We start from the raw sequence: 25,478 nt of genomic DNA on the forward strand, positions 1-25,478 counted from the left end.
TCTGGTTTGAGGAAATGTCTTGTTTAAAAGCCACAATTTAAAACAGAGTTCCTTTGTCTTTATTTTGCTGCTCATGCATCCTTCTTCCTCGCCATTGCTCTTGTCTGAACGTGCTGAGGTTCTTCCCTGTTGTCTGTTGCTTCTTCACAGTTGGATGCAGCTGGAGGGCTCTCTCCTATATAAGGTTTAATGTCATTTAGGAAGAGCCATTCCCTTCTGCCCTGGACTTTGACGGCTGAAGGAGTGCAGTCCTCCACAATGAAAGGGCCATTGAATCGTGGCTCATCCCACTTCTTCCTTGTGAAGTTCCTTATAAGCACGGCATCGCCAGGGAAGATGAGAGGCGCACATAGACTTTGCGCAGTGTCTGCTTCAGCACTTCCTGTTGAGTTTTGTGCTGCGCAGCACCCTTTTCTTCGTCGCTGCAGCTGGCCTGAAATGACAGACGCTGGATGTCATAGAGTTCAAGTAATCCTGCTTCTCGGCCCCCAAGACCACTTTTGCTGGCTGGGCATCACATCTAGCTCTATCTCGGGGGGTAAGAGGGGTCCTCATTCTTCTGCCTGTGACTTTCTGTGCGGCATGAGATGATGGTCGGAACCGGGTTGGCTCCGAAGTGCATACAATGCCAGTGGTAGACAGTGCAACCATCCCTTTTTAATGTGAGCTTCAACTTGGCTAGCCTCTCCTTTAGCAAGCTGTTGAGCTTCTCACATATGCCATTCCCCTCCAGATGATACGCCGACAAGAACTTGTGCTTTATACCAGGTACTTGGACCATGTCATCTTCAAAGTATTCTGGATGTATCAGTGCCAACATCATTCTCTGTGGCACCTCCTTTTAATCATTTTGACCCAAAATATGAGACTCGCTTCCACCCTTGTCTCTTCTAGGTCATGGTGTTCTTCGAACAGATCGTCATCGGTGACGTCAGTCACTCGATACCCTTCTTTGATGCCGATAACCGCGCACCATTGTCTACCTTCGTCATCGTATCCTTCGACCAATACCACTTTCCCTCGCACTGTGGCAGATTGTATCATTAACGGAAATACTTGTCCCTCTTCTTCATGCATAGGTATTCTTGATCTGAATAGGAACTCATCAGGTGTCCTCATGGTTCTATCTGCGAGGCCTGGCAATCACGCCATGAGCACACGCACACCATACACGAAGACTTCTGGCTCTGACGGTATAGCCCTCATGGCTATGCGTCCTGAGTATGCTCTGATCATTTCGCACACATTTGAATAATGCATTCCTGGAGTGGAGCACACTATAACATCCTCGGTAAACGAGATTGTCATATTCAACTTTGTCATCAAGTCCCGACCCAGGATGTTTACTGGGGTCTGACGTGAATACAATAAGGGTACATTCATTTTGCGCTCTCCTACAGAGACAGGGAGCACGTCTGTGAAGGGAACTCTACTGTGAGCTCCTGTGAAACTCTGAGTGTCTATGGCCACGCCGGACAAGGAAAACTTGCATTCTCGTATGCACGAGCGCGTTGCACCCGTGTCAACTAAGAAGGAATATTCTTTACCCCCTATGACGACATTCACCCTAGGTTCCCTGTTAGGGTCTGGTGTCACTGATAGGCTAGAGCACATCAGAGTCCTATTTCATATATAAGTTTGGCCCATTTTATACTTGTGGATTTCCCCCATTTCCAGGGTTGACTCCCCCTCCGAAGTTAGTGCCCTGAGACATTTGTGGCAGTGCCTGCTGGGATTGTCCCTGTGTCAAGTTCCCCATGATTGTGGTTGGACCCCTTGTTGTGCACCTTGCTGCAAACCAGACGTCTGCTGCTGCACTGAGTGGTTCTGTGCATAGTCCTGTTGCGGGACGGCAGGCTGATTAACCATGCCTGCCCCCATTCCTTGGCTATTTTGCCACATGCCTTGGCTTCTGCACACGCGCGACACATGTCCTGTCATTCCACACAGCCAGCACACTGGCGGTGGTCGGGCCATCTGTCCATCTGGCGTAGCTGGACTGCCCATCTGTGCGCTTTGAAATCCACCTTCGTTGGTCTGAAAACCTCACTGTTTACCTCGAAACCGTCCCTGATTACTCTGCCATCTTCTTCCTCCAAAACTCCTTCCCCTCGGGTAAAATCCCACGCTAACCTGATTATTCTGCGATGGGTTAGTCGCTTGCTGTGCGCTTGGTTCAGCTGGTCTTGTCAACATGGCTCCCTCGAGAGCATACTTTGAGAGTTTCTTTTGCACCAGCTTCGCCTCCTCACCCTTACGAGTTGCCTCCTTTTTTCAGTTCTTTTCTTGCAGCAATCTACAGTAGTGTGCAATTGTCAGCTATATTTCGGCCCATGGTTTAGCTTCTACCCCTACCAATGTCTTGAGCTGCTTCTGCACCGGTTCAGGCAACCCCTGGCATAATATGTGATAGAATACATGGATAGATTTTGTCCAAGACTTTTGCGTTTCGAGCACCCACGAGTCTTGAAAATTCTGAATATAAATCAACGGATCCTCTGACTCTTTCATTCTCCGAGTCATTATAGCTCCCATATCTGAAGTGTCTGGATATAGCATTCGTAGCGCCTTCCACACTGCTGCTCTACAATTATTAAATGGCGCTCCGTCATGGGAGGTTTAAATTATGGTTACCCTAGGGTATCCAGCTCATTTCCATACATCGTCTGCCCTTTCACCAAGTTGGGCAATCAGGAGGCCCTTAATGTCCCCTATTGCTAAGGTGACACCCCCTGTCAATTTCTCCAACTCATATATCCACTTCGCAGCTCCTGATGTCAGCATTGGAAGCTTATTTTTCAGGTTCTCTCGATCCATGTGTGGAATATATTGTGGTCTTGCTCCCCCTTTTTCTAGCAGCGGGAATTGGAATGTGCAGTCTTCCTTTTCTTTCCCTATAGCTCTCTTGTCTACTGCTGGGGTGTCATTCCCACCTTGCCGTCTACCTGGCAATGCCCTTAATCTGTCTGCATAGGGGGGTGCTGACGCCCCCCTATGACCGTGGGGTGTTCCTTCATGTCGGCCGGACTGCGCGGCAGACTTCGGTGTCCTAGTTACGGACTCGCTAGCGTCTGACCATCGTACCCCTCGGTCCCTTGGGAGCCGCTTTTTACACCGTCTCCCTTCCTCATGTGCCTCATCCTCCGTTTCCCCACCGGAGTCAGATTCTGAATACTCCCAGTTTACACAACTCCTTGCATCGTCTTCGTTATGCCCAATCTCCAATCTCCCACTACTTAGAGTGACCTCCTCATACAGTTGAGTGCTCTCCAAGCGCTCAGCTTCCCTTCCCCCATAGGATATCTGTTCTAGCCCCATCTCCTTGTATATTTTATCAATAGTTTCCCCGATGCTTCTGGTGTCGAAGTCATCTTCAATATTTGTCCCACTTATACCTTGCACGAGTTGTTTGCAGGAAAGAATTCTTCTATGTCTTCCCATTCTACAACAGGATTGGGTTTTTTAACTTACCGCTCCAAATATTCAAGATCCCGTGCCCTCTGTCTGCGCTTACGTTCTGCTTCCTCGTCTACTTCCTCGCGCTTCCTCGCTTCTTCTCTAGCCTTGTCTACTTCCCTCATCCTTTCATTTCTACATTCCTTTCCTTCTAATTTCCTCATCTTCTCTTCTCTTCACTCTCTTCTCACGTACCCTTTGCTCTCCTTCCAACCTTTGCTTATTTTGTTTGTACTGGTCGTAGGCTGCCTTTTGTTTGCGATCGAGCTGTCTCTCTTGCTCTTTGCGATATAGTTGTTCTCGCTTCAGCCTATCCCTCCTTCTTATCTTTTCATCCCTTATTTCCATCTCTTTTTCTCTCTCCCCTCTTTGTGTCTCATCAGACCTCTCTCTCGGTCTCACATCCTCACTTCCTTTTCCATCTAGTTTCAGCAATATCTGGCCTCCCATCCATTTGTCTTTCGCGAATGTTATCTCATCAGTTCTACCTTTGTTTCCCTTTTGTTTCTTTTCCTCTCCCTCCTTATCAGGAGCAAGATTGTTTTCCTGTTGCTTTCCCTTATTCTCGTCACTACTGTTCGTAGCCGACTCATATGCGGGATTGCTATACCCCGTGGCTGCCTTAAGTTCTCTTAGCGGGTAGAGTCCCTCTGTCTTACTTCCCACGATGACTGGCTCAGACGGGGCTGGTGGCGCCGTAGGTGTCTCACCCCCCCTCCGTACATACATTTAATATCCAGTCTGCGGGTGGTTCTTCCTCCTTCGCCTGTTCAAACATTTTCCACAGTTCCAGAACAGCGAGGCGTTTCTCAAATGTTTTGCCTGTGTATGTGGCATGTAGAAAAGTCGTCATATGTTGTAAGATGGCTTTAGATAGTGACCCATTCTGTGGCCAAGGCATAAACATCTTGTGGGTAGTACCCTTAACCCACTCTGTGCTGTACTTTTTCAGTTTGGGTGCATGCTTAGGTAGTTGCTTGCACAGATGCGCAAGTGGGGTAATCTCCTCAATTCCGTCACCAACAATATTTATACAGTTTGTTATCCTTCTACTAGTATGAGCGAGCACCAGCTACACAAGCTCCAATCCAATCTTTTCCCGCCAAAATGTATACTATCAATTTACTCAACACCATCAATTCATTGGCGATTCCCTCTTAGATACGGAATCGCGTAAAACCAAATTTCATTTCAAACAATTAATGATACAGTTCTTTTACATTTGACGTACAACAGAACACATATGACAGACACTTGCCAGGCTAGACGGACACCAGCTGGTCATACATATACCTGCCTTCTAATCAATACCCCATCATGGAGTTTAAACGAACTCCTTTGATGCGTCTTTAAACATCACTGTAGTCTAATTGTCCCTCATTATGTGGGCTATGAGTTCACGTTTCTTCGGACTGCTGTATTAAAGCGCATGAACAAGGCGAATCCTTACGTTTTTCTCTCGGGTGCCCCCCCTGTAACCTTACGTTTTTCTCTCGGGTGCCCCCCCGGTAACCTTACGTTTTTCTCTCTGGTGCCCCCCGGTAACCATTCGTTTTTCTCTTGGATGCCCACCCGGTAACCATTTGTTTTCTCCTATACTTGAGTCATTAACACCTTATATATATATACAGTCTTCTCTACTTCTGATTATTTTATTTTTTCTCCGCCACCCTCCGTTACTTTTCCCTTACTTGTTCTTTTTAATACAAGACATTTGCCAAAGTAACGAGTTTATCGTTTCACTCACCGCTCGCATCTTTCTCCTCTCTGGAGCTTCGGGATCACCGCCCTTTAATCTTCAGCCTCTTTCGGTCTTTTCGTCCAATTGGCTGCCCATGGGAATGAGAAGGGTTCTGCTTGGAAAGGTGGGTTCCTTCGGACCCATTACAGATTTTTATGGACTTACACTATCATTGTCCACGGGAAGCTTCTCAGCCTACTCAGCCGGAATGGCGAAAGGACTTGTGATATTGCCGAAGGCCTTGAGTTACTTTGTGCCGTCAGTCTAAAGGTGTCTTAAAATTATATAATCAATAGTTAATGGCCGTAACCATCCTCTGCTACCAAGTGTACAGGAGGGTGGGATATTCACTGACAGGCCCATAGGTCAGTGCTCACCCTCTAGTACCTTTAAGACAAGATAGCTGCACCATGTGAGGGATGGGGGTGCAGTATTCACTTACTCCAACACGACTCAATAAAAAGGACTCAGTAATTTGGCAAAGGGAAGTCCATTTAATGACATGTATATCAAACAGAGAAACAATAGGAAATCAGCATTGTTGCGATCACCTGTCTCGCTCCGACTTCCTCGAACTTCAGTTGAACAGCAACTTTTATGCATAAAACTCATCATCATTGACGTCTAACTCTACAAAAAATCGTCATGCACTATAATTGGTTATGAAAGGTAACTTAAGTATAGGTGCTATAACTGTATATGGTAACGGAGCATGCAGATTGGATAATTCTTATCGGGTGGGCGTCTATGCCCCTCCCTCTACTTCACACGTGATAGACGTCACTACTAGTATGACGTCATATTGGTTCTACTATCTATAGGACCCTAGATAACTTGGTCCATTGTGATTGGGCAGGTTACACCCCTAGACATAAACCTCCACTTTAATTAGCAGCATGCAGACTGGACACCCAAGTGCCTAGTGTCCCATGATTCACCCTGCCTCCCTTCGATCAATCAATATCTTGGGGCTATGTGTCAATTAGTTGGCTGGGCATGGCCTCGAAACTGTAGCCTCTTATCGGGAGAAGTTATGGCGCCCTTGGATCTGGGTGACATCAGACGTTGGTAATTCTTTGCGCCTGTCTTGGTCACATGTCTGTTCACCGTGAATCTGCTTCAGTTTCCAGCTTTTAGTGTATTTAATTCTGTTTCGGCCTCACCACCTGCATGGGCCTCCCTTATCTTGACCTTCACGGGGCAGGCTGGTATGCTCTGAAGTTTCGATTCCTGTTAGCTGACGCTCTCCTCCCTTTCTCTGGTTGACCTCGATTTCCCAGGCATGATCTGCTCTTTGTTGAGTTTCGATTCAGCTCGTTCTCCTGGCTTTGGCTGGGATATGAAACCAGGCCTGTTAGGCCTCTGGCCGCCTGGGCATACTTCTGCTTTTACAAAATGGAGTCGCACTTGTATAGCGTGCCTTATTGAGGTAGATATATTTGAAACTTGCCGCTCTATTCTTCTACTAAGCATTGCAAGCAGTATCGTTTTCTTAGCTTCTTGCGTTCCAAGCGTATTTACACGCGTTTAACTGGTTGGTTATTTCCATGTTGTCTCATAGCATCGTTTCCATACGTTTTAACATCATCTCTTTCCTGTGTCCATTACATCTATTTTCATAGCTACTCGCACTGGGGTGCTATCTTCGATAGCTGCTTTCATTCATTTGCGAGTCTGTGCAGGCCCTTGTGTCATTTCCACTGGCCTTCCATTAAGGCTCTTTGGGATTCTTAATGGATCGTCTGTAGGTACTCTTCATTTCGTCTCAGCGGCTGGTACGGCTGTCTGATAGGGTACCATGCTGCCCAGGGCTGTCTGGTTATGGGCGCTTCAACAGGTATGGCTCTTCTGATGTACACTGGGCAGAGTCCCAGTGCAGCTCTCCGTTGGTTCATTTGCTCCTCATACGTCACATACCTTGGCGAGTACGCTCCTGGTACCTCGAAATTGGGGGCAGGGGTGCAGGCCATGTCTGGGACCTCCTCTACACAAGCATAGCCTGCGAAACTGAGAGCATACTGTCCCCAGTGTCCGGCAGATGATGCCTCCAATGGCGTAACACAAAATGTGCGGGCCCCCCTGCGAGCCATACCAAGGGGCCCCCCCAACTTGGCAAGAAATGAGGGGTCGCGCCACTCTCTGGGCCAGCCTAGATTGTCACACTTACGCAATATACACGAACGTGGTGCTGAAGGGGTGTGCTGCACACTGCACTAGGGGAATGATATAAATTTGTATTTTAATGCATTCTACAGCACACTTTCTTCAATAAATTGGCTATAAAGCTACTGTGTTTGCAATTGTTTTGCAGGGTAACACCAATCCAATACATATAAGTCACCCACAGTGCACAGGAACATTAATTCTTTGCTACTAAAAATACCATGCCATAATGAAAACATGTCCAACTGACTGCACAATGTAGACCAGTGTAGACACATAATAACATTACAGTAAAGCATGCCAGGCCACATTTAGACATACCTAGACTGGTTGCAGCAAAATGCCAGTCAAAGCAATAACACTCATCAAGAAGAGAGCACACATTAAAGCCTGTGTCTCCGCGGCCTCCACCAACATGGCCAAACTCTTTAAAATCTGCAAGAAACTGGTCAATCCTGTTGCAGTCTCTACCTCTCCTGTTCCCTCCAAGGCCCTCTGTACGGCTCTGGCCTCTCAATTCTCTGCTTAATTTCAGGACATCCTGTACTCTATCTCCTCTTCCTCTCCCCCTTCCTCTCTCGACCCCCTTTGGCCTTCTCTACCTCTTCCCCTCCTTTTTCCTCTTTCTCTCTGACAACACCTGACAAGGTTTCTAGACAAGTCCGATCTATGAAAGCGTTGTCCAAACAGGTGCTCTCCTGCTCCTCCAGAACCATCAAGGAGCATATTGACACCCTTACTCCAGCCTGGGCCGATTTCTGTAATCACTCTTCAGCCACTGGGACGGTACCCTCTCCCCTTAAGCACTCCCTTGTGCACCCACTGTCAAGAAGCCGTCTGCTGATCCTACCTGCCCGGCAAACAATTGCCCAATCTCCATCACCCCTTTCTTGGGCAAACTCTTGGAAAATCTTGCCATTTCCCAGATTACTCTTCACACTGAATATGTTGGTTGTCTTCATGACCATCAGTCTGGCTTCAGAGCTGCCAGAGGCATGGAAACTGCTCTCCTGAACACCCGTGAAGATCTGCTCTCCAACCTTGATTCCAGCATTCCTTCTGTCCTCACCCTCCTTCTTTCCTCTGCTTTCGACACGGTCAACAACGCCATCCTGGTCAATCGACTCTGTGAGAACCTGGGCATCACGAATCAGGCCCTGGAGTGACTGGCCGCCTTCCTCTTGGACCGCCTACCCTCCCAGGTCCAACCTGGTCCCAATCTCTCTGCCACCTCTCTCCACCTATGGCATTCCCCAGGGCTATATACTCTTACCCAGGTTTTTCAACCTCTACTTGGCCCCATTGGCCCACCTTATCTCTACCTTCTCCTCTAACTTTCAGTGTTATGCGGATGACTCAGCTTTCCTTCAGGCTCCCCTCAGCCTCCTCTCCTCTCTCGCTCATTCGTGACTGTCTATCCGCGATTCAGGATTGGTGCGCCTCCAACCATCTCTGCCTTAATGCCAGTAAGACGGAGATCCTTCTCATTGGGCCCCTGGCACCAGTTTTCCCTCTCTCACTCTGGCCGTCCGTCTTGGGCCCTCTTCCTTCACCTTCCTGCGAGGCAAAACACGTTGGTGTCATCTTCTATGCCACTCTCTCTTTCTCTCCTCACATCTTGGATGTCACCAAGAAGTTCCACTACCAGCTGCTCCTCCTCAAAGGGACTTTTCCCTTTCTCACTTTCCACCAGAAGCTCACTGTCTCCAGAGCCCTGCTTCTCTCTAGGCTGGACTACTGCAACAGCCTCTTTCTCATTCTGCCTTCCTCTACTCCCCGTCATATGCAACTAATCTAGACTGGCAGCACCCAAATGCCAATCTAGCCAGGTAATTACACTTAGCAGGACTGCTTTATCAGTAATTTCCAGTTAAAAGAAAGTCATACCAAACTGAGGAATGACTAGACTGGCTGCACCAAAATGCCTCTCTAGCATCTAATACCACATATCATACCTGCTTAGCCTGGACATGGACAGCCATTATGATTTATCGCACAATCCCACCCCCACACAGTCCCTTTCCCTCCCACCCCCTACCCCAACCTCCAAAATCAGCTCCTTGGCCGAGAATTACCTCCACGTCCTTCTTCCGTGTCCCAGAGTTTACGTATGAGGCTCCTTGCCTCATAGTTAATTACTGGGATGAGGAAGACTGGGAGTAGGAGTAATGAAGATTAGAGGTAGCTAAGCCAGGCATTACTTCCATGTACCTCTACCTCATCCCAGTACTTGTGTATGAGGCAGAGTATACAAGTACTGCCTCATACATAAGTACTGGGACGAGGAAGAATAGGGCTAGGAGTAATCAAGGCATTAAACACAAGTAGTGGCGCAACACCATTGAGTTGACTGGGCTTCAGCACTCCTCCCCCTGACATTTAGGGCTATGTTGACTCGATATGGCTGACCTTTAGAGCAGTTGCTGGACAGAACAGGACACAGATGTTAAACGGCACCTGAATTTTGCTGTTAATAAGGGACCAGCAATTACCAGCATAAAGCATTTCACTGTTAGTACCTGCATTCAAATGCCACATTTTTTGGCAATTGAAATTGCGATGTGGGTCTAGTACTTGCATGCCAAGGAGTGATTGGAATGGTAGCGAGGGAATAGGAGTCTTAAACGAGAGAGTTAACTGCTTGTAACATTGAAGTTGCTCTAGAATAGTCTCATTAAAATGCGTAAAGAAGTTAGATGACCCCACACAAATAAGTTTGCCCCACCTCACCACGCGTGAAGTTAGCACCTCTCCCAATATTTGAAAGGTTAGCCCCCTGGAATGAAGTTTTTCACCATACAGGCATACCCAGGCAGCCATCGATACATTTAAGTGTGCACCCTTTCACCATACAGGCACACTCAGGCAGCCACCCATACATTTTAGTGTTCCCCCTTTCACCGTACACACACACACACGCACACCCAGCGACCCATACATTTGTGTGCACCCTTTCACCAGACACTCACACAGGCAGCCACCTATACATTTAAGTGTGCACCCTTTCACCATAAACTCACACACACATATACACACACACAGGTCATGGGGTTGAGGGAAGCCCTATTACTACCAAAAAAAAAATTGGATCTCATTACAGGTCAGGCGATAATTGTGCCGGTGCTACCGGTGGGTTGCCACCAGACCCGTAAGAAATTATAGGTACCTGACTTCCCGGTGCCACTGGGCTCTTCCAAGTCCGGCGGCTGGGAAGTCAGGCACCGGTAATTTCGGTCATTCCCGTGGAGTCCCGTTGTTAACGGTGCCGGTGCTTCTGTGACAGGTCTACCTACCGTGGCCACTTTGCTCGGCAGGGTCAGCAACCCCAGCAGGTAGACCTGTAATTTGCGGGTCCGGAAACAATGGTGCCGGTAAGATTACCAGCACCGTTGTTTCCGAGCCGGTATGGTCAGAATGAGCCCCATTGTTTCTTTTTGAAGCCACTCTAACTTCATTAAGAAATTATTCAGTTAAGGACCGAACCGTAATGAAAATAATTTCTTTATGAATGCAGAGTGACTTAAAAAATAAATAGTTTAGAGTGACTTCAAAAATAAACTATTTATTTTTGAAGTCATAGGCCCCCCCACGACCCCATGACATGGAGCCCCCCAGCCTACGGTCTTCTATGTCATGGGTTGGGGGGAGCCCTCAGCCTTCAAAAAGAAAGTTTCTTTTTGTAGTCACTCTGCCTTCATAAAGAACTGATTTATGTTACAGAAATCATTTCTTTATGAATGCAGAGTGAATTCAAAACAAAACTTTTTTTTTGTTGAGAATCAAAATATATATATTTTTTTTCCAAGTGGGGCGCCCTCCTAGGACATGTGGTGGCGGGGCTCTCCGCACCGCGGGAGATGTGGGGGCCCCTGTTACGCCAGTGTATGCCTCACTGGAAACCTCTGTATCCCCGGATGTTTTGGGCTACAGCTCCTGATCATCTGGAGAGCCACTGGTTGCAGACCTCTGGTGTACACAATGTCTACATAACAACGCCTACAAAACAGACACAGCTTTTGGTTATGTCAGTACTTGGTTTTGTGAATTCCAGTTTGACAAAAAATGTTAAAGGTTGTAGAACAGTTAGAAACGTTGTAATGCCCCATAGAGACAGTAAGAACATATGTAGAGTTCAAGTATAGGCCAATTTATTTAGAGTGGAGTCTTAGAGTGGACAGTCTCGTCTCCTGATGTGTGAATGGCAAGCTTGAAGTCCTATTTCTCAGGCGGGGTCAGTTGTACACTCATATCAGAAGAGGTGTCATGTTCCAAGTCCCCTCCTGTCCCAGGAAGGGTGTGGCCTTTCTTCTGATAAACATCTGTGAATTGACACATATTCATACTTGCTAACATCCTGTGACCAAAAAGATGTAGGATTTTTCAAGTTTCAAAAATAATAATTCACATAACAATGACATCACAGGAAAATACAAAACATACATTGTTGGCACCAAGCATTCTAAAATACACAGCCCATCAAACAGCACAACATGGAAAGATGTTCAAATCTTTAAAATGTATAATTCTGAATGGTAAGTTAACACCAAATTCAGTTACCTCACTTCACAGAAGGTAATCGCGCAGAGCTGGTAGGCAATGTTTGCTACTGCACTGTAGCAGCAGACTGAGCTATACATATGTATTCGTGCAGTGCAAGTTGCACACTGAATGACATGGGGACTGATACCCCCCTCAGTCTGATAGGCAGATGCTCTGTGATGGTGTTACGCTCTGCCACTTGTTTTCACTGCTGGTTCACCTAAGGGTTGTACCAGCAAGAATGCAGGACAGAGTCACGCAGCTGACAGGTCAGTGGATTGTCTGAGCCCAAGCAAAGTAATCACCTACCAGCCCACTGTACAGACAGACTAATGCGTTGCATGCTTTGTCCTGGGCTGGTCTCAAGCAGTCTGCCTTAGAATCACATAAATTACTTGCCACTGTAAAAAGCAGTAGGATCTGTCACTGAAATCTGTAGGCGGTAGGGCTGCTCCAAAAGCAGTAGCCTACTGCCTAAATCTGTAGGGTTGGCAAGTATGCCTATTCCTTAATTTGCAGCCAATGACAAGGCTGTGATAAGGCGCCAATGCAGACTTCCCAGAATCCCATAGGGGTGCATTGAAAATCCACGACACACCTTTTTGGGTGGCTGAGTTGGGGGTTGCATGCTATCTTCTCAGGGATAATATGCCTGTGGCTCTATAACTTAAACACACTTATCAACATCATGTTCAGTACTGTGCCACCCAATACCCTTTTAACAAGTCGGTTGTATTCCCCGGTGCTGATCAAATGGACGAGTTGGGAAGTTGACGCCCATGCCTACAGACCACCGACTACAGCGTATGCAGCCTTGTTTTATATCACTTCTCGTTTCAATTGCAAAGTGATCATGTTGAATGCAGGTCCCTCTGAACACAAGTCTGCTCTCTTATTGGCTAAGTCCGTTCTTTTCCAAGCTGCACACAGCCACTGGAAGAGTGCACTTCTCTTAGGCGACCGTCTCATTGAATCTTTGATTTTGTTTATATTTACCTGCTCTTTTGTGAAGTGGAACCGCTCATCCACCTGTGAAGGGTTGTGGCCATGACAGAATCATAGGCCACAGCAGTCCTGAAAAGTTATATAAAATATCATTTTCACTGCAAAGTCTAACAAGGTGCGCCTCGTGTGTGAAGCATGTGCCTTTCATTCTTTATTTACCACAAAATACATGAAAATCCAAACAACGCACCACATGAACACTATTTCCCATGTAAATGTATTAGAGGTTTTAAAGCCCGAAGAGGAACATGTTGATAGTTATATATGGGATAGAAATCCCTTCAAAAGTGTTGCAAAAAATAGTTTAAGCGGTTTAACAAAATGCATGTAAAAAGCTGTCACAAAAAGCAATTTTACAAGGAAGACATTTTTAAAGCTTGTCGCTCCTTTTATTGAATGCTGGAGTGGGAGACAGCATTCTGCTGTGTGCTTTCTTAACCATCAGGCATGGTGACATCACAACTGAAGCGTAATAACGGATTACATAGCAGTAGTGATGCTATTTTCTTATTACAGGTCAGTAGTGATGTCACAAATAGCCTTTAATAAGATCACTATTTACAGGCTTTTATACTTGTATTGTAAACTGCAGTGTTTTTCAAGCATTGACAATCCCAACAGTTTGGGCTTTTGTGTAGGTTTGGGAAAGGCAATTGCCAGGCACTGCCGTAGTGGTATCAACTGGCTAGTGATGGTAGCAGGTGCAAAATGGTGCGAGTACCTCAGCAGCTAATAGCAGTTCCTGGAAAAAGCCTAATACTTATATACATGTCAAAACTGTTGGCATTGCCAATGCTTGTTTGTAACAGGACTTCAATGAAGAGCACGAAGGGTACAAATAAATCAAGTGGCTGAAGGTAGATTGAGTGAAGACATTTTCATTACACCAGTAGCACATTTACAACTTAAGTCATTGGGTCTCATTACACGGTATGCGGTAAGGGATTACCGGCACCGGTAAGGGCACCGGTGCCGGAAATCCCTTACCGCCCTACTACGAGGTCCCCAGGCGTTAAGGAAGGGACCCGCTGAGGGACTTCAGAGCTAATAGCGGGCCCGTTATTAGTTCCTTCCCCATTCCCATTGAGTCCTATCGGGGCTCCAATGTGAATGGGGAATAGTTCCCGGAATGGGGACTTACCGGTCCCGCCAGGTTCCGAATGACCTGGTAAGTCCCCATTCCGGGAACACGGACCCGGAATGCGGTAAGGGGGTAGCCATGGCGCTAATAGCATTAATTTGGCTGAACATTAATTTGATTGAGCCATCGAGGCCACCAATGTCCCAGGTGACTAGGCTAAGGTGTTTTTGTTATGAAGATGTTTTATCTTCTGTCATTAAGAAGAGGGCAAGCTGTGGAGTGCATGGAAAGTTTCATGGGCCAGTTGCTGTTGGATAGGTACCCCAACAGGTGTGACCTTCTAGAGCAGGATCGTCCAACTCCAACCCTCGAGGTCGGAACCATATTTCCTTTCTAGACACCCCTCATTAATTTTCATGAGATACATTTGCATACAACGATTCTAAAGGAAAGGATTGTGTTCCTCGAAGCCTGGAGTAGGACATCCCTGCTCTAGAGCTTGACCACCTTTCTAAACACTACTTAGATAATACAGAAATAGATAGACCTCTTCTGCCTCCATGAACTTGACAACAAATTGACCGAAGTCCAATGAAAATACAATAATGTAACAATAGAAATTAAGCACACTCAAGCAGCAGCAAAAATAAGCACGTCAAAACCGTTCCACCGAAAGGGAACCACCACCAGGAAAAAACTGAAAGCAAACTCAGCACGAAAGAATCAAGGCGTTGTGGCAAAGAATTGCATTCACCATAACTTTATATATTTTGTGACTGTAAGACTCTGTTAGCACACTTTATTAACCCATGAGCACATACTGTGGAAAATCTAGCATTAAACTGTGTAGACATTCGCATATCTGTGTAGCCATTTGAATCATAAAACAGCATTTTATATGCTAATGAAAGCATAAAGTCACCAGCCAACCTACGAAAAAAAAATAATAGAAGCAGGATGGTAAAAGGAGCAAAGGTAAACTCTCCCCCCGTGTAAAGGTATGATGGTACACCTATTTCCCTGCAATGTTCCCTGTGAGAGAAAGTCTTATGGACTTTGCTATCTCCTCATTTTGTATGCATTTGTTTCAGCTGAGGTTCAGCTCCACCGTTCCCCATACGAGCGCCAAGAGATGGACCAGCTGCGGGAGCAGCTTATTGGGGCATTTCGAGAGCAAATGGAGGTCCGCCGGCACATGATGGAGCTTGAGAACAATCACATGGAGATGCAGATGGACACCTCCCGTCACATGCTCATCATCGCTGAGTAGGTACCTGAGCAATGGGAGGGGGCAATGGTGTGCATAGTTTCTCTAATCAATCAAATTGCTGGCATTGTGGGTCCGACACGGTGAGCTCCTCACTATAGAGGCATCAACCAAGCATCCCGAGATTAATGGTGAGTTCCAGAGAGTATTCAGGCCTAGAGGCAGAAAATATCATCAGTGGACTTATTTTTACGCCCTTATCGTTGGACGGTCTAGTGATACCCAACTTCATCCTGAGAATGTGTGGCCTAGGTTCCCAGAGGTTTTATGTACATAGAGAGCACAGTGATCCTTCAAATTGGAATCCTGGACACTGAGGCCCTCATTACAACCTTGGCGGAGGACCATGGTGCTATTAGCACTATGGTCCATGCCGCTAAGGTTACGATTCCACCATGGTGGATGGCGGAATTACCGCCCCATTCCAAGGTGAGTGGGGCGGTAATTCCCCATTCACCATTTGCCCTTCCCCATTCCCATTTTTGCCCCCATAGGGCATAATGGGAATGGGGAAGGCGCAAATTACGGCATCGTAAATTATGGTGCCGTAATTGGCTCCAAAGTCCCTTTGCGGGTTGGATTTTTAACGCCTGATAAAAGCAGGCGTTAAACACCAACCCGCAAAGGGACACTTGTAATCAGGCGTTAAGGGTTAACGGCACTGACGGCGCCGTTAAACCCTTAACGCCTGAGTTGTAATGAGGGCCTGAGAGTGTTCAATCATGCAAATAGTGCCACAGATTCTGAGAATCATGACCAGACACTGAGGATGTTGATGTTTTTTCTTAGGGTTTTTTTGCACATTCACTCATGGATTATCCGATTCTGGGACTCTCTCATGTTCCTTTGTTGGGGCAGTGTATTGCACACCTATAATGACAGCCTTCTGTTCCATCCTTTCTTCTCCCCTCCCACCTTTTGGCATCCCAGCTGGGAGCAGGAGAAGACCCGTCGTGCCCGTAAGTGGCGGCAAGAGACGAGGAAGGAGACGTATAGTAAGGATGACAGCGAAAAGGATTCAGACACTGGGGACGACCAGTCAGACATCATGGAGCCCCAGGAAGTGACCGTGGCAAGGGAGAGTATAACCACCCTTGTGGTTGAACAGAAGAAGTTGCGCAAGCAGAAGGTAGGTCACACCATTTGATATCTACTCTGTGAAAAGACACCAGAGGGAGTGGGGAGCGGGAGGGGGCATGTAGATAGGTAAACCATTTGGTGTAATCATGTCATGAGTATGGCATAAGAAACACAAGAGTTCCTCTGTAGGTCACAGGGTTAAATCCTACTATAATCTTAACATATCTTGAACAAGTGATTCAGGTTATCTTAAGGGAGCAAAGCTCAGGCATCAATAAACAGCATTATTTGATAAAAACGCAAAGAAGTGGGTAAACCCATTTGAAAGGGAAAACATTTGAAAGGGAAACATGCACCCAAATCATGAACACCTCAATTGTTTTAGAGCAAGCATTTTCTCAAGATGAATGGTTTAACTTGAGACCTATATCTGTGGCGTGTCCTTTGGGGAAGACAATATGGTTTTCATTTTGCAAGCATGCTTTGGGACCCTTTGTCACCAGTCTACCTTGCTTACATCTTCCTTGTGGTCATGTTTTAACCCTTTGATTCCCTACTTTCACAACGCTTTGCAATCTGATGCTCGTTCCGCTTTTCTCAGATGGAGCTGGAGAAGAAGTTCAAGGAGATTCGGCACCATGCCCGGCGTCTGGAGGAGGTCCTGCCACGTCGGATCAGCTCCGAGGAGCAGCGGGAAGTGTTAAGCTTGCTCTGCAAGGTGCATGAGCTGGAGATCGAGAACACGGAGATGCAGTCCAACGCCCTACTCAAGGACAACATGATCCGGCAGAAGAACTATGTGGTGCAGCGGTTTGAGCAACACCGGGCCCTGTGTGATGAGATCATCCAGCAGCAGCGACAGATCATTAATGGTGAGGCCTGTTGGATGGGGGCAGAAAGAAGCGGTGGAATGGAGAATAGACAAGAAGAGGTGAAGTCTAAGGACCTGGGGACTCCCAGGGCTTCATCTAGAGAGTGGCCTAGGGTGGCCAAGAGAGTAATCCTCTACAGTGGGCAACATTTGTTCAAGGAAATCCACTATAATGCTTTATTAAATTTTCTGTGGACTGGCACATACTCCATGCCCCAAGGCAAGCTGATGTTTTCTGACATGAAGAAGGATTTCATCACAAACACCTATTGGAGGTGATTGTTCCAGCAAAAACACATCTGTTTCTATCAACCTTGATATCAGTGGAGAAAGACATAAGAAAAGCATTGAAGCTGGAAATAGGGAGAATATGAGTAATAAGCAGAGAAGATCAGGGCTAGGGTCCTGAGCTGACTGCAGCTGGTCTGTAGTTTTCCGTGGCTGACCGCAACATTAGCGGCACTTTATTTAATTTTCTCGTACTCACTTTTATTTATGTCTTGCTCTCAAATTCCTCACTGGGTTATTCACTATGCTACTTTTAACTCCTATGTCCTGCCGCGGCTCCATGCCTTATCATGTACAGCAGTCCATGCCCACTGGGCTTCCTTGCAGACTTTGTCCCCAAAACGTGCCGCCAGCCCCCACCACATTTGGGCTGATCTTTTTTGTTAAGATCTTGGCGCCTTGCTCCTCACTCCTTCCTCAGTTGTTTCTTGATTCTTTTCTTCTTCTCTTGTTTCATTTTTTCTTATTCATGATTGACCTTACCGCTGTCCATTATACCCCATTTTAACCTATTCACCCTACTGCGTCTCGCAACTCCAACAACCTGAGCTACCCTTCTTTCTCTTTGCTGTCTCTAATTACTATCAACATAGCCTTATGGAATGCTTGCTCCATCTGTAATGAAGCCCATTCATACATTTTTCTGATTTACATTGCAGTTTCCTATTTTACCTGAAACCTGGCTTACTTTTGCTCACTCCTTAATTTAAACTGCTCTATCCACCTCTTGTCCACGCCTCTCTCACACCTCTCTCCCTTCTGGGAGTGGTGGTAGAATTGGCATCCTTTAACATTCCTCTTGACTTCTTTCTTCCCCTCCTGCACATTTTCCAGTTTGTTTCCATCATATGAGTATCATTACTCAGTTTTCTGTAAACATCATTCTTCGAATGCTGTGTAATCTACCATTTACCCGGCCCTATGGTCTCGTTTTGTGATGATCTTGATTATTTACTGTTATTTATTTTGCTATCTCATTCCCCAGTTATCCTATTAGATCACTTTAATGTTCATCTTTCTACCCCTCATGCTTCTATGGCACTTCATGATATCTTCGATTCTCATTATCTCTCTCCCATTCCCTCTCCCCCTTCCCACGTCCCTGCTTCTTAACTTGACTTAATATTCTCTATTGTACCTTTATTCACTGTAGGTTTTGCCATCTTGATCTGCTCCTCTGATCGCTTTTTGCTTCCATTCACATTCTCTAGTTCACTATCTCCTGCTTATTATTCTTCATCTGCAACCTTCTATAATCGCAATCCTCACTTTTTTATTTCTTCTACTTTCATTTCTACTCAAACGTCCTCTCTTCCTTCTCTTGCTGAAATCGCCTCTGTGCCTGTTGGTTTGTCTGCCTCACCCCTACCTCTGTTTATCCTACTTATCCTTTTTTTCTGCTTCCCAAACCCCTCCTCCTCTCAACCGTGTCTAACCCCTGCTCTGTTCTGCTCTCGTTGCTCCCTTCGGTGTGTGTAGTGCCATTGGAGAAAATCTCACTCTCTCTGGGATCTTGAAATACTATCTTCTCTACATGCTTTGTGTGATCCCTCTTCACTTCTTGCTGAACAGCAATACTGTGCCAACTTCTACTTACCCTTTCTCCTCATTCCCAGCATTTATTTCAATTGTTAGATTCTGTTCTTTCTCCAACTACTCCTGATTCTTCTCTTTCTACCTCTGGATTTCCTAGTTATTTCACCAAAATAGTGCACTTCTGCATTTTTTAGCCCCTCATAGCAACTCCTCTTCAGATTCTTATTTGTTCCTCACTTCACCTCCTTTATGCCTACTTTCCTTCCTCTTTCTGACAGTGATAATTCTTCCTGTTTGCCTAGGGCCTCTCCTACGACTGCCCCCTCCGATCCCCAGCCTGCCTCCCTGAATCCCTCCTTTTGTAACTGCCATCTGTAATTCCTCTTTACTCACCTCAAATGTTCTTTCTGAGTTCAAATGGGCCGCAGTTCTCCCCATTCTAAAGGAACCATTGCTCGGTCCTTCCTTACCCTCTAACACTCGGCCTAGCTCACCTCCTTTTCTCGTTAAACTTCTAGAACAAATACCTAAATCGTTTCTCCTTTCTGGCACTATATCAATCTGAGTTCTGTCTTTTTTCCACTAAAACAACACTTTTCCTTATTTGTAATTCACTTCTTCCCGTTACTGTTGGAGGTATTTATGCAGCAACAATCAATGCAGGGAATTCTTTCCCTCCCCAATCAAAAGCATCCCACCAATATTCCTTCTATGTTCAATCTAGTCCTGTCTGTGATTCATATAGAACCACATATGGAAAGAATATATATTTATTAATGATTAGGAACATGCATATTTGTACAAAAGCACAAATGACGCCACCTCACTCTGTGGCGTAAATGCCTTTCTTTCGTATCCTTCTCTTCTTGCACAAATTAAAAACAGTATCTTGGTTCAGCATAACACAGATCACAGACTCGTTCACCCCACTTCCTCTCTGGCAGAAGCTTTTCTTTTTTTGCTGCACCATCCTATTTAACACACGAAAGAGAAAGTTATTGGAAAATGCTTTCATTTTCATATAGAGAAAATGTTTACTTTTACATGGCATCTAATGCATGCTTATCTTAAACCGGTTCCAGGTCAACCAAGTTGCAATTAGAATGCTCAACAGATGAACACAACCATTTTATTTAAATACTACAAAATAACTGAGTGCAAGAAGCACACAGCTATGTGTCGGTGTAACCGGTTGAGATCCACCCCACGTTCTGTCACTGTTCTACTGCTGCACAGTTCCCAACCTCTGTGAAAGTGTTCAGCAGTTTCAACACAGCCTCCCATATACAGGTGTCTGAGGGCCACACTGCCACCTTGGTAAACATTGTGGGAGCGAAAGGCCAATTGTTGATTGAGCAAAAGAGACAGTACTTTGGGTCCAGAGGAGCACTGCTTTCCTAATCAAGACGGTGGGGGGCCTTTGCTGCACTATACTTTTACAGGGATACCTAAGCATTGACTGCGGCTAAGGATCTACAACCTCACTACGTCGCCACATTATCCTGCCTTCCGCAAACCATAGACTCTGCTCATCCCCGTAATCCATGCATTCCTGAACACTGCACTTTCTCTCCTCTCTCTGGCATTCATTTGACACCATGTTCTTTCTATGAAGGACATGTGCGATACTCATGTGCCGTGCACCCCTCTGCTTACCTCTAAGTCTGAGCCCATGCCCCTCCTTCCAGAATAACAGCCCAGCTCCTCTAGTATTGTACGGTTACCTGAGAGGGACTTAAGTATATAGGTTTTTGCCCCTCTCACAACGTAGCATATCTGAAGCAGAGTCAGGGTCTACATCAGATGGATATTGATTTACTTAATTTGCCAAGTGCTTTCACCGAACTCTGAACGCCCTAGAAATACAGATTCCCAGACCTCGAGTAAGTCCTTTATTATTATAATTATAATTGTTCTTTTATAAGGCGCTTAATACCAATGAGGAGTTTCTAAGCACAGGCTCAGAAGTCGAACCTGCCTTGCACTGCGTTGTCTTGCTTCCAAGACTAACGTGTTGCCCTAAGCTATCCTTCCTCCCCATTTCCTGAATGCCTCTGATGGGAGGAGGTCAGACTATCGGCGATGGTATGGTTAACTGGTTTGCGAAGATGGAAGAAATTTCATATTGATTATTTCTGTAATAAAATCTGCTTAAAAGGTAGATTGTAAGCAGAGCTGTGGAAGAGGGCTGCTCATGACTCTGTGTGCCAACACGTGGGTAGTTACCTTGATGCCTTGAAATAACGCCCGTTAGCACACAGTTGACATGACAACAGCCATTGAGCTTGGAAAGTAGTTTAGCTGCTGAATTTTGAACCACATGAAACCAGATATTTGTTCTTGTAATGGGATCGCCAGAAAGCATGAGAGACGATTTTGCTCAATTAAATGTCTGCCATTTTAGAGCTGGACAGACTGTTGAAAGGGAGCTGAGAGGTAAATGCGACCGTAGGGGCTCTATGAATGGAGTGTGGGGAATGGGGGTTGATGGACAGTGGAGAGTGACAGGATGTGACTTTGTGCAGCCCCTATCACTTGCAGTGTCCCCAGCATTCACTGGGGTCTCTGCTCCCACCAAGAATCTCTCTCTCTCTCTATATATATATATATATTTCTGAGGCTTGTGGAATCTGCTTAGATCACATGCTGTGCATAGGCCGACATCTAGTGGAAGCTGCGGAGTATTACAGTTTGTTTTTCGAAAATCGAAAATGGGCGTCGACACAGGGCGTGCCAGTAATACTATCCCTAGTGTGACGTCCACTGTACCCATGATCCCTCACGCGTCTAGGATCCCCAGATTGTTTTTTTCCGCCATTCTGGTCGGAAGCACTTCATCGGAGTTCCCTGGCTTTGCCATATTTGCACTCAAAACTAATTCTAATTTGCCCCGTTTTGTCACCCTTACGTCGATCAACATCTCGACGCCGAACCGGGGAGGCGATCAACGTCGAATACCTGACGGATTGGGCCTTGAGGCTTCCGCCTCGGCTCGGGCCTGGGCCGCTGGCCTCGGCCCTAAAAGTAGGGAGAGTGGGGGGTGGTACACTTCCACACTCGGATATATATATAATCATATAGACACCTTCTTACCTACACACACTTGCCCGCTGCCCACAGGCGCGTATGGAGGGTACGCCCTTTCAGTTTTGCCCCAAGTGTAATAAGAAATACCCTTGGGTAGATAAGCACGCTACGTGCAATCTTTGCCTGCCCAGAGACCACCCCGAGGTGGGTTGCAGGGCCTGTAGTAGGTTTAAGACCAAAACTCTTAAGGACCGCTCCACCAAGCGTTGGGCCCACCACGCCAAGCTAGCAGCTATGGAGGCGGAGGGTACCTTCAGCGACGGCAGCGACACCGGACTTTCAGACGGCGAGGGCACCAAGGCGTCGAAAGACAGCCTAACGCACGTCCCCGGCCTCGGAAGGTCGTCCGTCCCGGCGACTATGGGGAAGTCCCCCGGCGACAAAAGCGTTACACATACACACGCTAAACACAAAAAAGCCACCCGAGATTCGACGTCGTCGAAACCTCGAAAAGAGGCACAGAAGGAGCGGTCCGAAAGGACGTCCTCTGGGCGGTCCCGGTCGAGGTCGCCGCACGACGTCAGGCAAGCCTCCACACTTGCACATAGTGCCTCGCCCATTAACATCACGGAAGATCACTCGTCCGGAGACGAACACGACTTCCATCCCCAGCCTGCACCCCAGGAAAAGGGTACATCACTTGGGAGTAAGGAGGGCCCAGTTTCGAAGCCTAGTTCGAAACACAGGCATTCCACCTCCGATCCTCGACGCCAGGCGTCGAAAGATAAGGGAAATGGTAAACACACTTCCACCCACGGGGAAGGGGGTAAGCAGCAACGGAAACAACCCTTGCAATCCTCCACAACAAGAGAACTGACTTCCCCGTCCAAGTCTTCTCAGGGACAGTCCATAGAAAGTTCCAGCAAGGTCACCCCAAGCTCCAAACTCTGGTCATGCGAGGACATTGACAGAGTAATGTCAAGGATGTCTTCCTTGGCAAATTTCTTCGAAAGACACCCTGACCAACTCCTAGCTTTAAACCCTCAGGAATCTTCTCCCTCAGGTTCAAGGGACCCTATCCCTTCAAATAAAAGGCCCCGGGTCGAGACACCATTAAGGGCTTCAGACCCCTTTGAGGTCCAACCCTATTCTTGCCTTTTCCCTACAGGCCAAGGAGACTCTTCCCTTATAGAGGGTCAAGAATTTGAGACGCCAGAAGATCTCGCAGTGTCAGATTATTACGGGGAGGACGAAGACGAGGATGAGCCAGAAAATAGCCCAGATATTTTCAGAATGGACTCACCAGTCGAAAGGGAAGCCCCAGTGTCTGATTCCCCAATAGATAATCAGCCCCTCCTGAATGAACTGCTCTCTCGGGCAGCTAACCACTTCCACATAGACACACAAGGTGTCCAAGAAGAGAGGGACTTCGCGGAGGAACTAATAGGGGAAAGGAAGACAGTAGCCCAGACCATTCCCATCCTGAAATCTATTCAACGCAGAATAGCACCATCCCTTATCAACCCAAACCTGACAAGACCTGTAAACCCGAGAGTAGAGAAGCTGTTTAAAGCAGCCCAGTCGGACCCTCTATATATTAGAGGTCAACTTAAGCCAGACTCTCTAGTCGTAACTAACACCCGCAAGAGAGCTGGAACCCCATTATCTTCCTCTGAGGCTCCCCCCGACAAGGAAAGTAAGAAACTCTATGGTTTTGGTAGAAAAGTAGCTTCCACGGCAGCCTACCAAACCAGAATCGCGAATTCCACCACACTGTTGGCCAGCTACAACTGCCATCAGTGGGAAGAAGTGGCAGCACTAATAGATTCCGCTCCCGAACCCCTTAAGAGCCAGCTATCTCGCATTTGTGCAGAGGGAAGAAACGTCTCAGGCTGCATTTTAAAAGCAACTTTGGACGCCGCAGACAATGCGGGTAGAATTATAGCAGAGGGGACTGTCATCAAAAGACATGCTTGGTTGAGGCAGTCGGGATTCAAAGCAGAAACACAAGCTGCACTCTTAGACAAACCAGTGGAAAGTGATCTCCTGTTTGGTAAGGCAGTCGAGGACGCTCTAAAAAACGCTAAGGAGGAATTCAACACCCTCAAATCCCTTGGCCAGTTAACTACAAAACCACCTAACCAAAGAGGGAACGGCAATTTTCGTCGCCCCCGCGGCCAAAATTCCAATAGAGGAAATAGCTATTCCCACACCCAGGGTACACAGTGGAACACCAACTCACAACAGTCTACCCAGGGGTATGGTAGGGCTAGTAGAAGAGGACGTGGTAGAGGCAGAGGCAGCCCCAGTAAAGGAGGCGGCACGCCTCCACCAAAGCAGTGACGCTCATTTCAGGGTCCCTTCCCATACAACCCCAGTAGGGGGACGAATATCCAGCTTCACCCAGGCATGGGAAGGGATAACATCCGACAGGTGGGTGCTGTCAACGGTATCCAATGGGTACTGTATAGAACTACTGCAACGTCCCCGAAACCATCCTCCAAGACAAAAAGTCCACTCTTTAGAGCATCAGAAGATCCTCCTCGAGGAGATCTACAACCTACGCTTCAAGGTGGACAGCCAACACTATCAGTTCAAAGTGCTGCCCTTCGGGATAGCTTCGGCACCAAGGGTATTCACCAAGGTACTGGCGGTGGCGGCTGCACACCTACGCAGGAAAGCTATCCCAGTATACCCTTATCTGGACGACTGGCTCATAACGGGGGAAACCCCAGTGATTTGCAGGACAAACATTCAAAGGACTATCGACCTCCTTCACGAATTAGGCTTCTCAATCAACGAGAAGAAATCAAGCCTAGTGCCAAGCACCTCCAAACAGTTCCTAGGAGCTATCCTGGATACTCAAAGAGGGTTAACGTTTCCTTCAGAGGAAAGAATTCGGAATATACTACTGCAAATTCCGCAATATCAGGCCGGTCGCCAAATAACGGTACGCAGGGCAATGCGTTTGCTGGGCATGTTGGCTTCATGCATTTACCTGGTCCCCCACGCGCGACTGCGCATGCGTCCCATGCAGGAATGGTTGGCGAAACAGTGGTCTCAGGCAAGGGGTCAGTGGGACGATCTAGTGGTCGTTTCGCCAACATTGGTACAAAGCCTTCACTGGTGGACAAGAGTAAATCTTGCTCAGGGGAAACCTTTTCACGATCCCGAGGTACAGGCAATAGTCACTACCGATGCATGCCTCACTGGGTGGGGAGCTCACCATCTCCTCCACACAGCCCAAGGTCTCTGGTCTCCCTCAGTAGCCAGGAACCACATCAACCTGCTAGAACTTCTGGCAGTATTCAGAGCACTTCTAGCATTCGAGCCCTACCTGCTCAACCTGGCAGTGCAAATCCGGACGGACAGCACAACAGCCATGTTCTACCTGAACAAGCAAGGAGGGACTCGTTCACCAAAT

At 46.9% G+C, this 25,478-nt stretch overlaps 1 protein-coding gene across 2 annotated transcripts in view; it reads left to right on the top strand.

The window, feature by feature from the left end:
* KIF19 (kinesin family member 19) overlaps nucleotides 1-25,478 on the top strand; it is a 447,302-nt gene that overhangs the window by 362,848 nt on the left and 58,976 nt on the right. For both annotated transcript variants that reach the window (XM_069655131.1, XM_069655130.1), the window contains exons 11-13: nucleotides 15,077-15,251; nucleotides 16,183-16,381; nucleotides 16,934-17,204. In XM_069655131.1, coding sequence (XP_069511232.1) covers nucleotides 15,077-15,251; nucleotides 16,183-16,381; nucleotides 16,934-17,204 — 645 coding nt within the window. The remainder of the gene's footprint in view (nucleotides 1-15,076; nucleotides 15,252-16,182; nucleotides 16,382-16,933; nucleotides 17,205-25,478) is intronic.

The sequence above is a fragment of the Ambystoma mexicanum genome, chromosome 3q (assembly GCF_040938575.1).
Source record: "Ambystoma mexicanum isolate Mex_15411 chromosome 3q, UKY_AmexF1_1, whole genome shotgun sequence".
NCBI lineage: Eukaryota > Metazoa > Chordata > Amphibia > Caudata > Ambystomatidae > Ambystoma > Ambystoma mexicanum.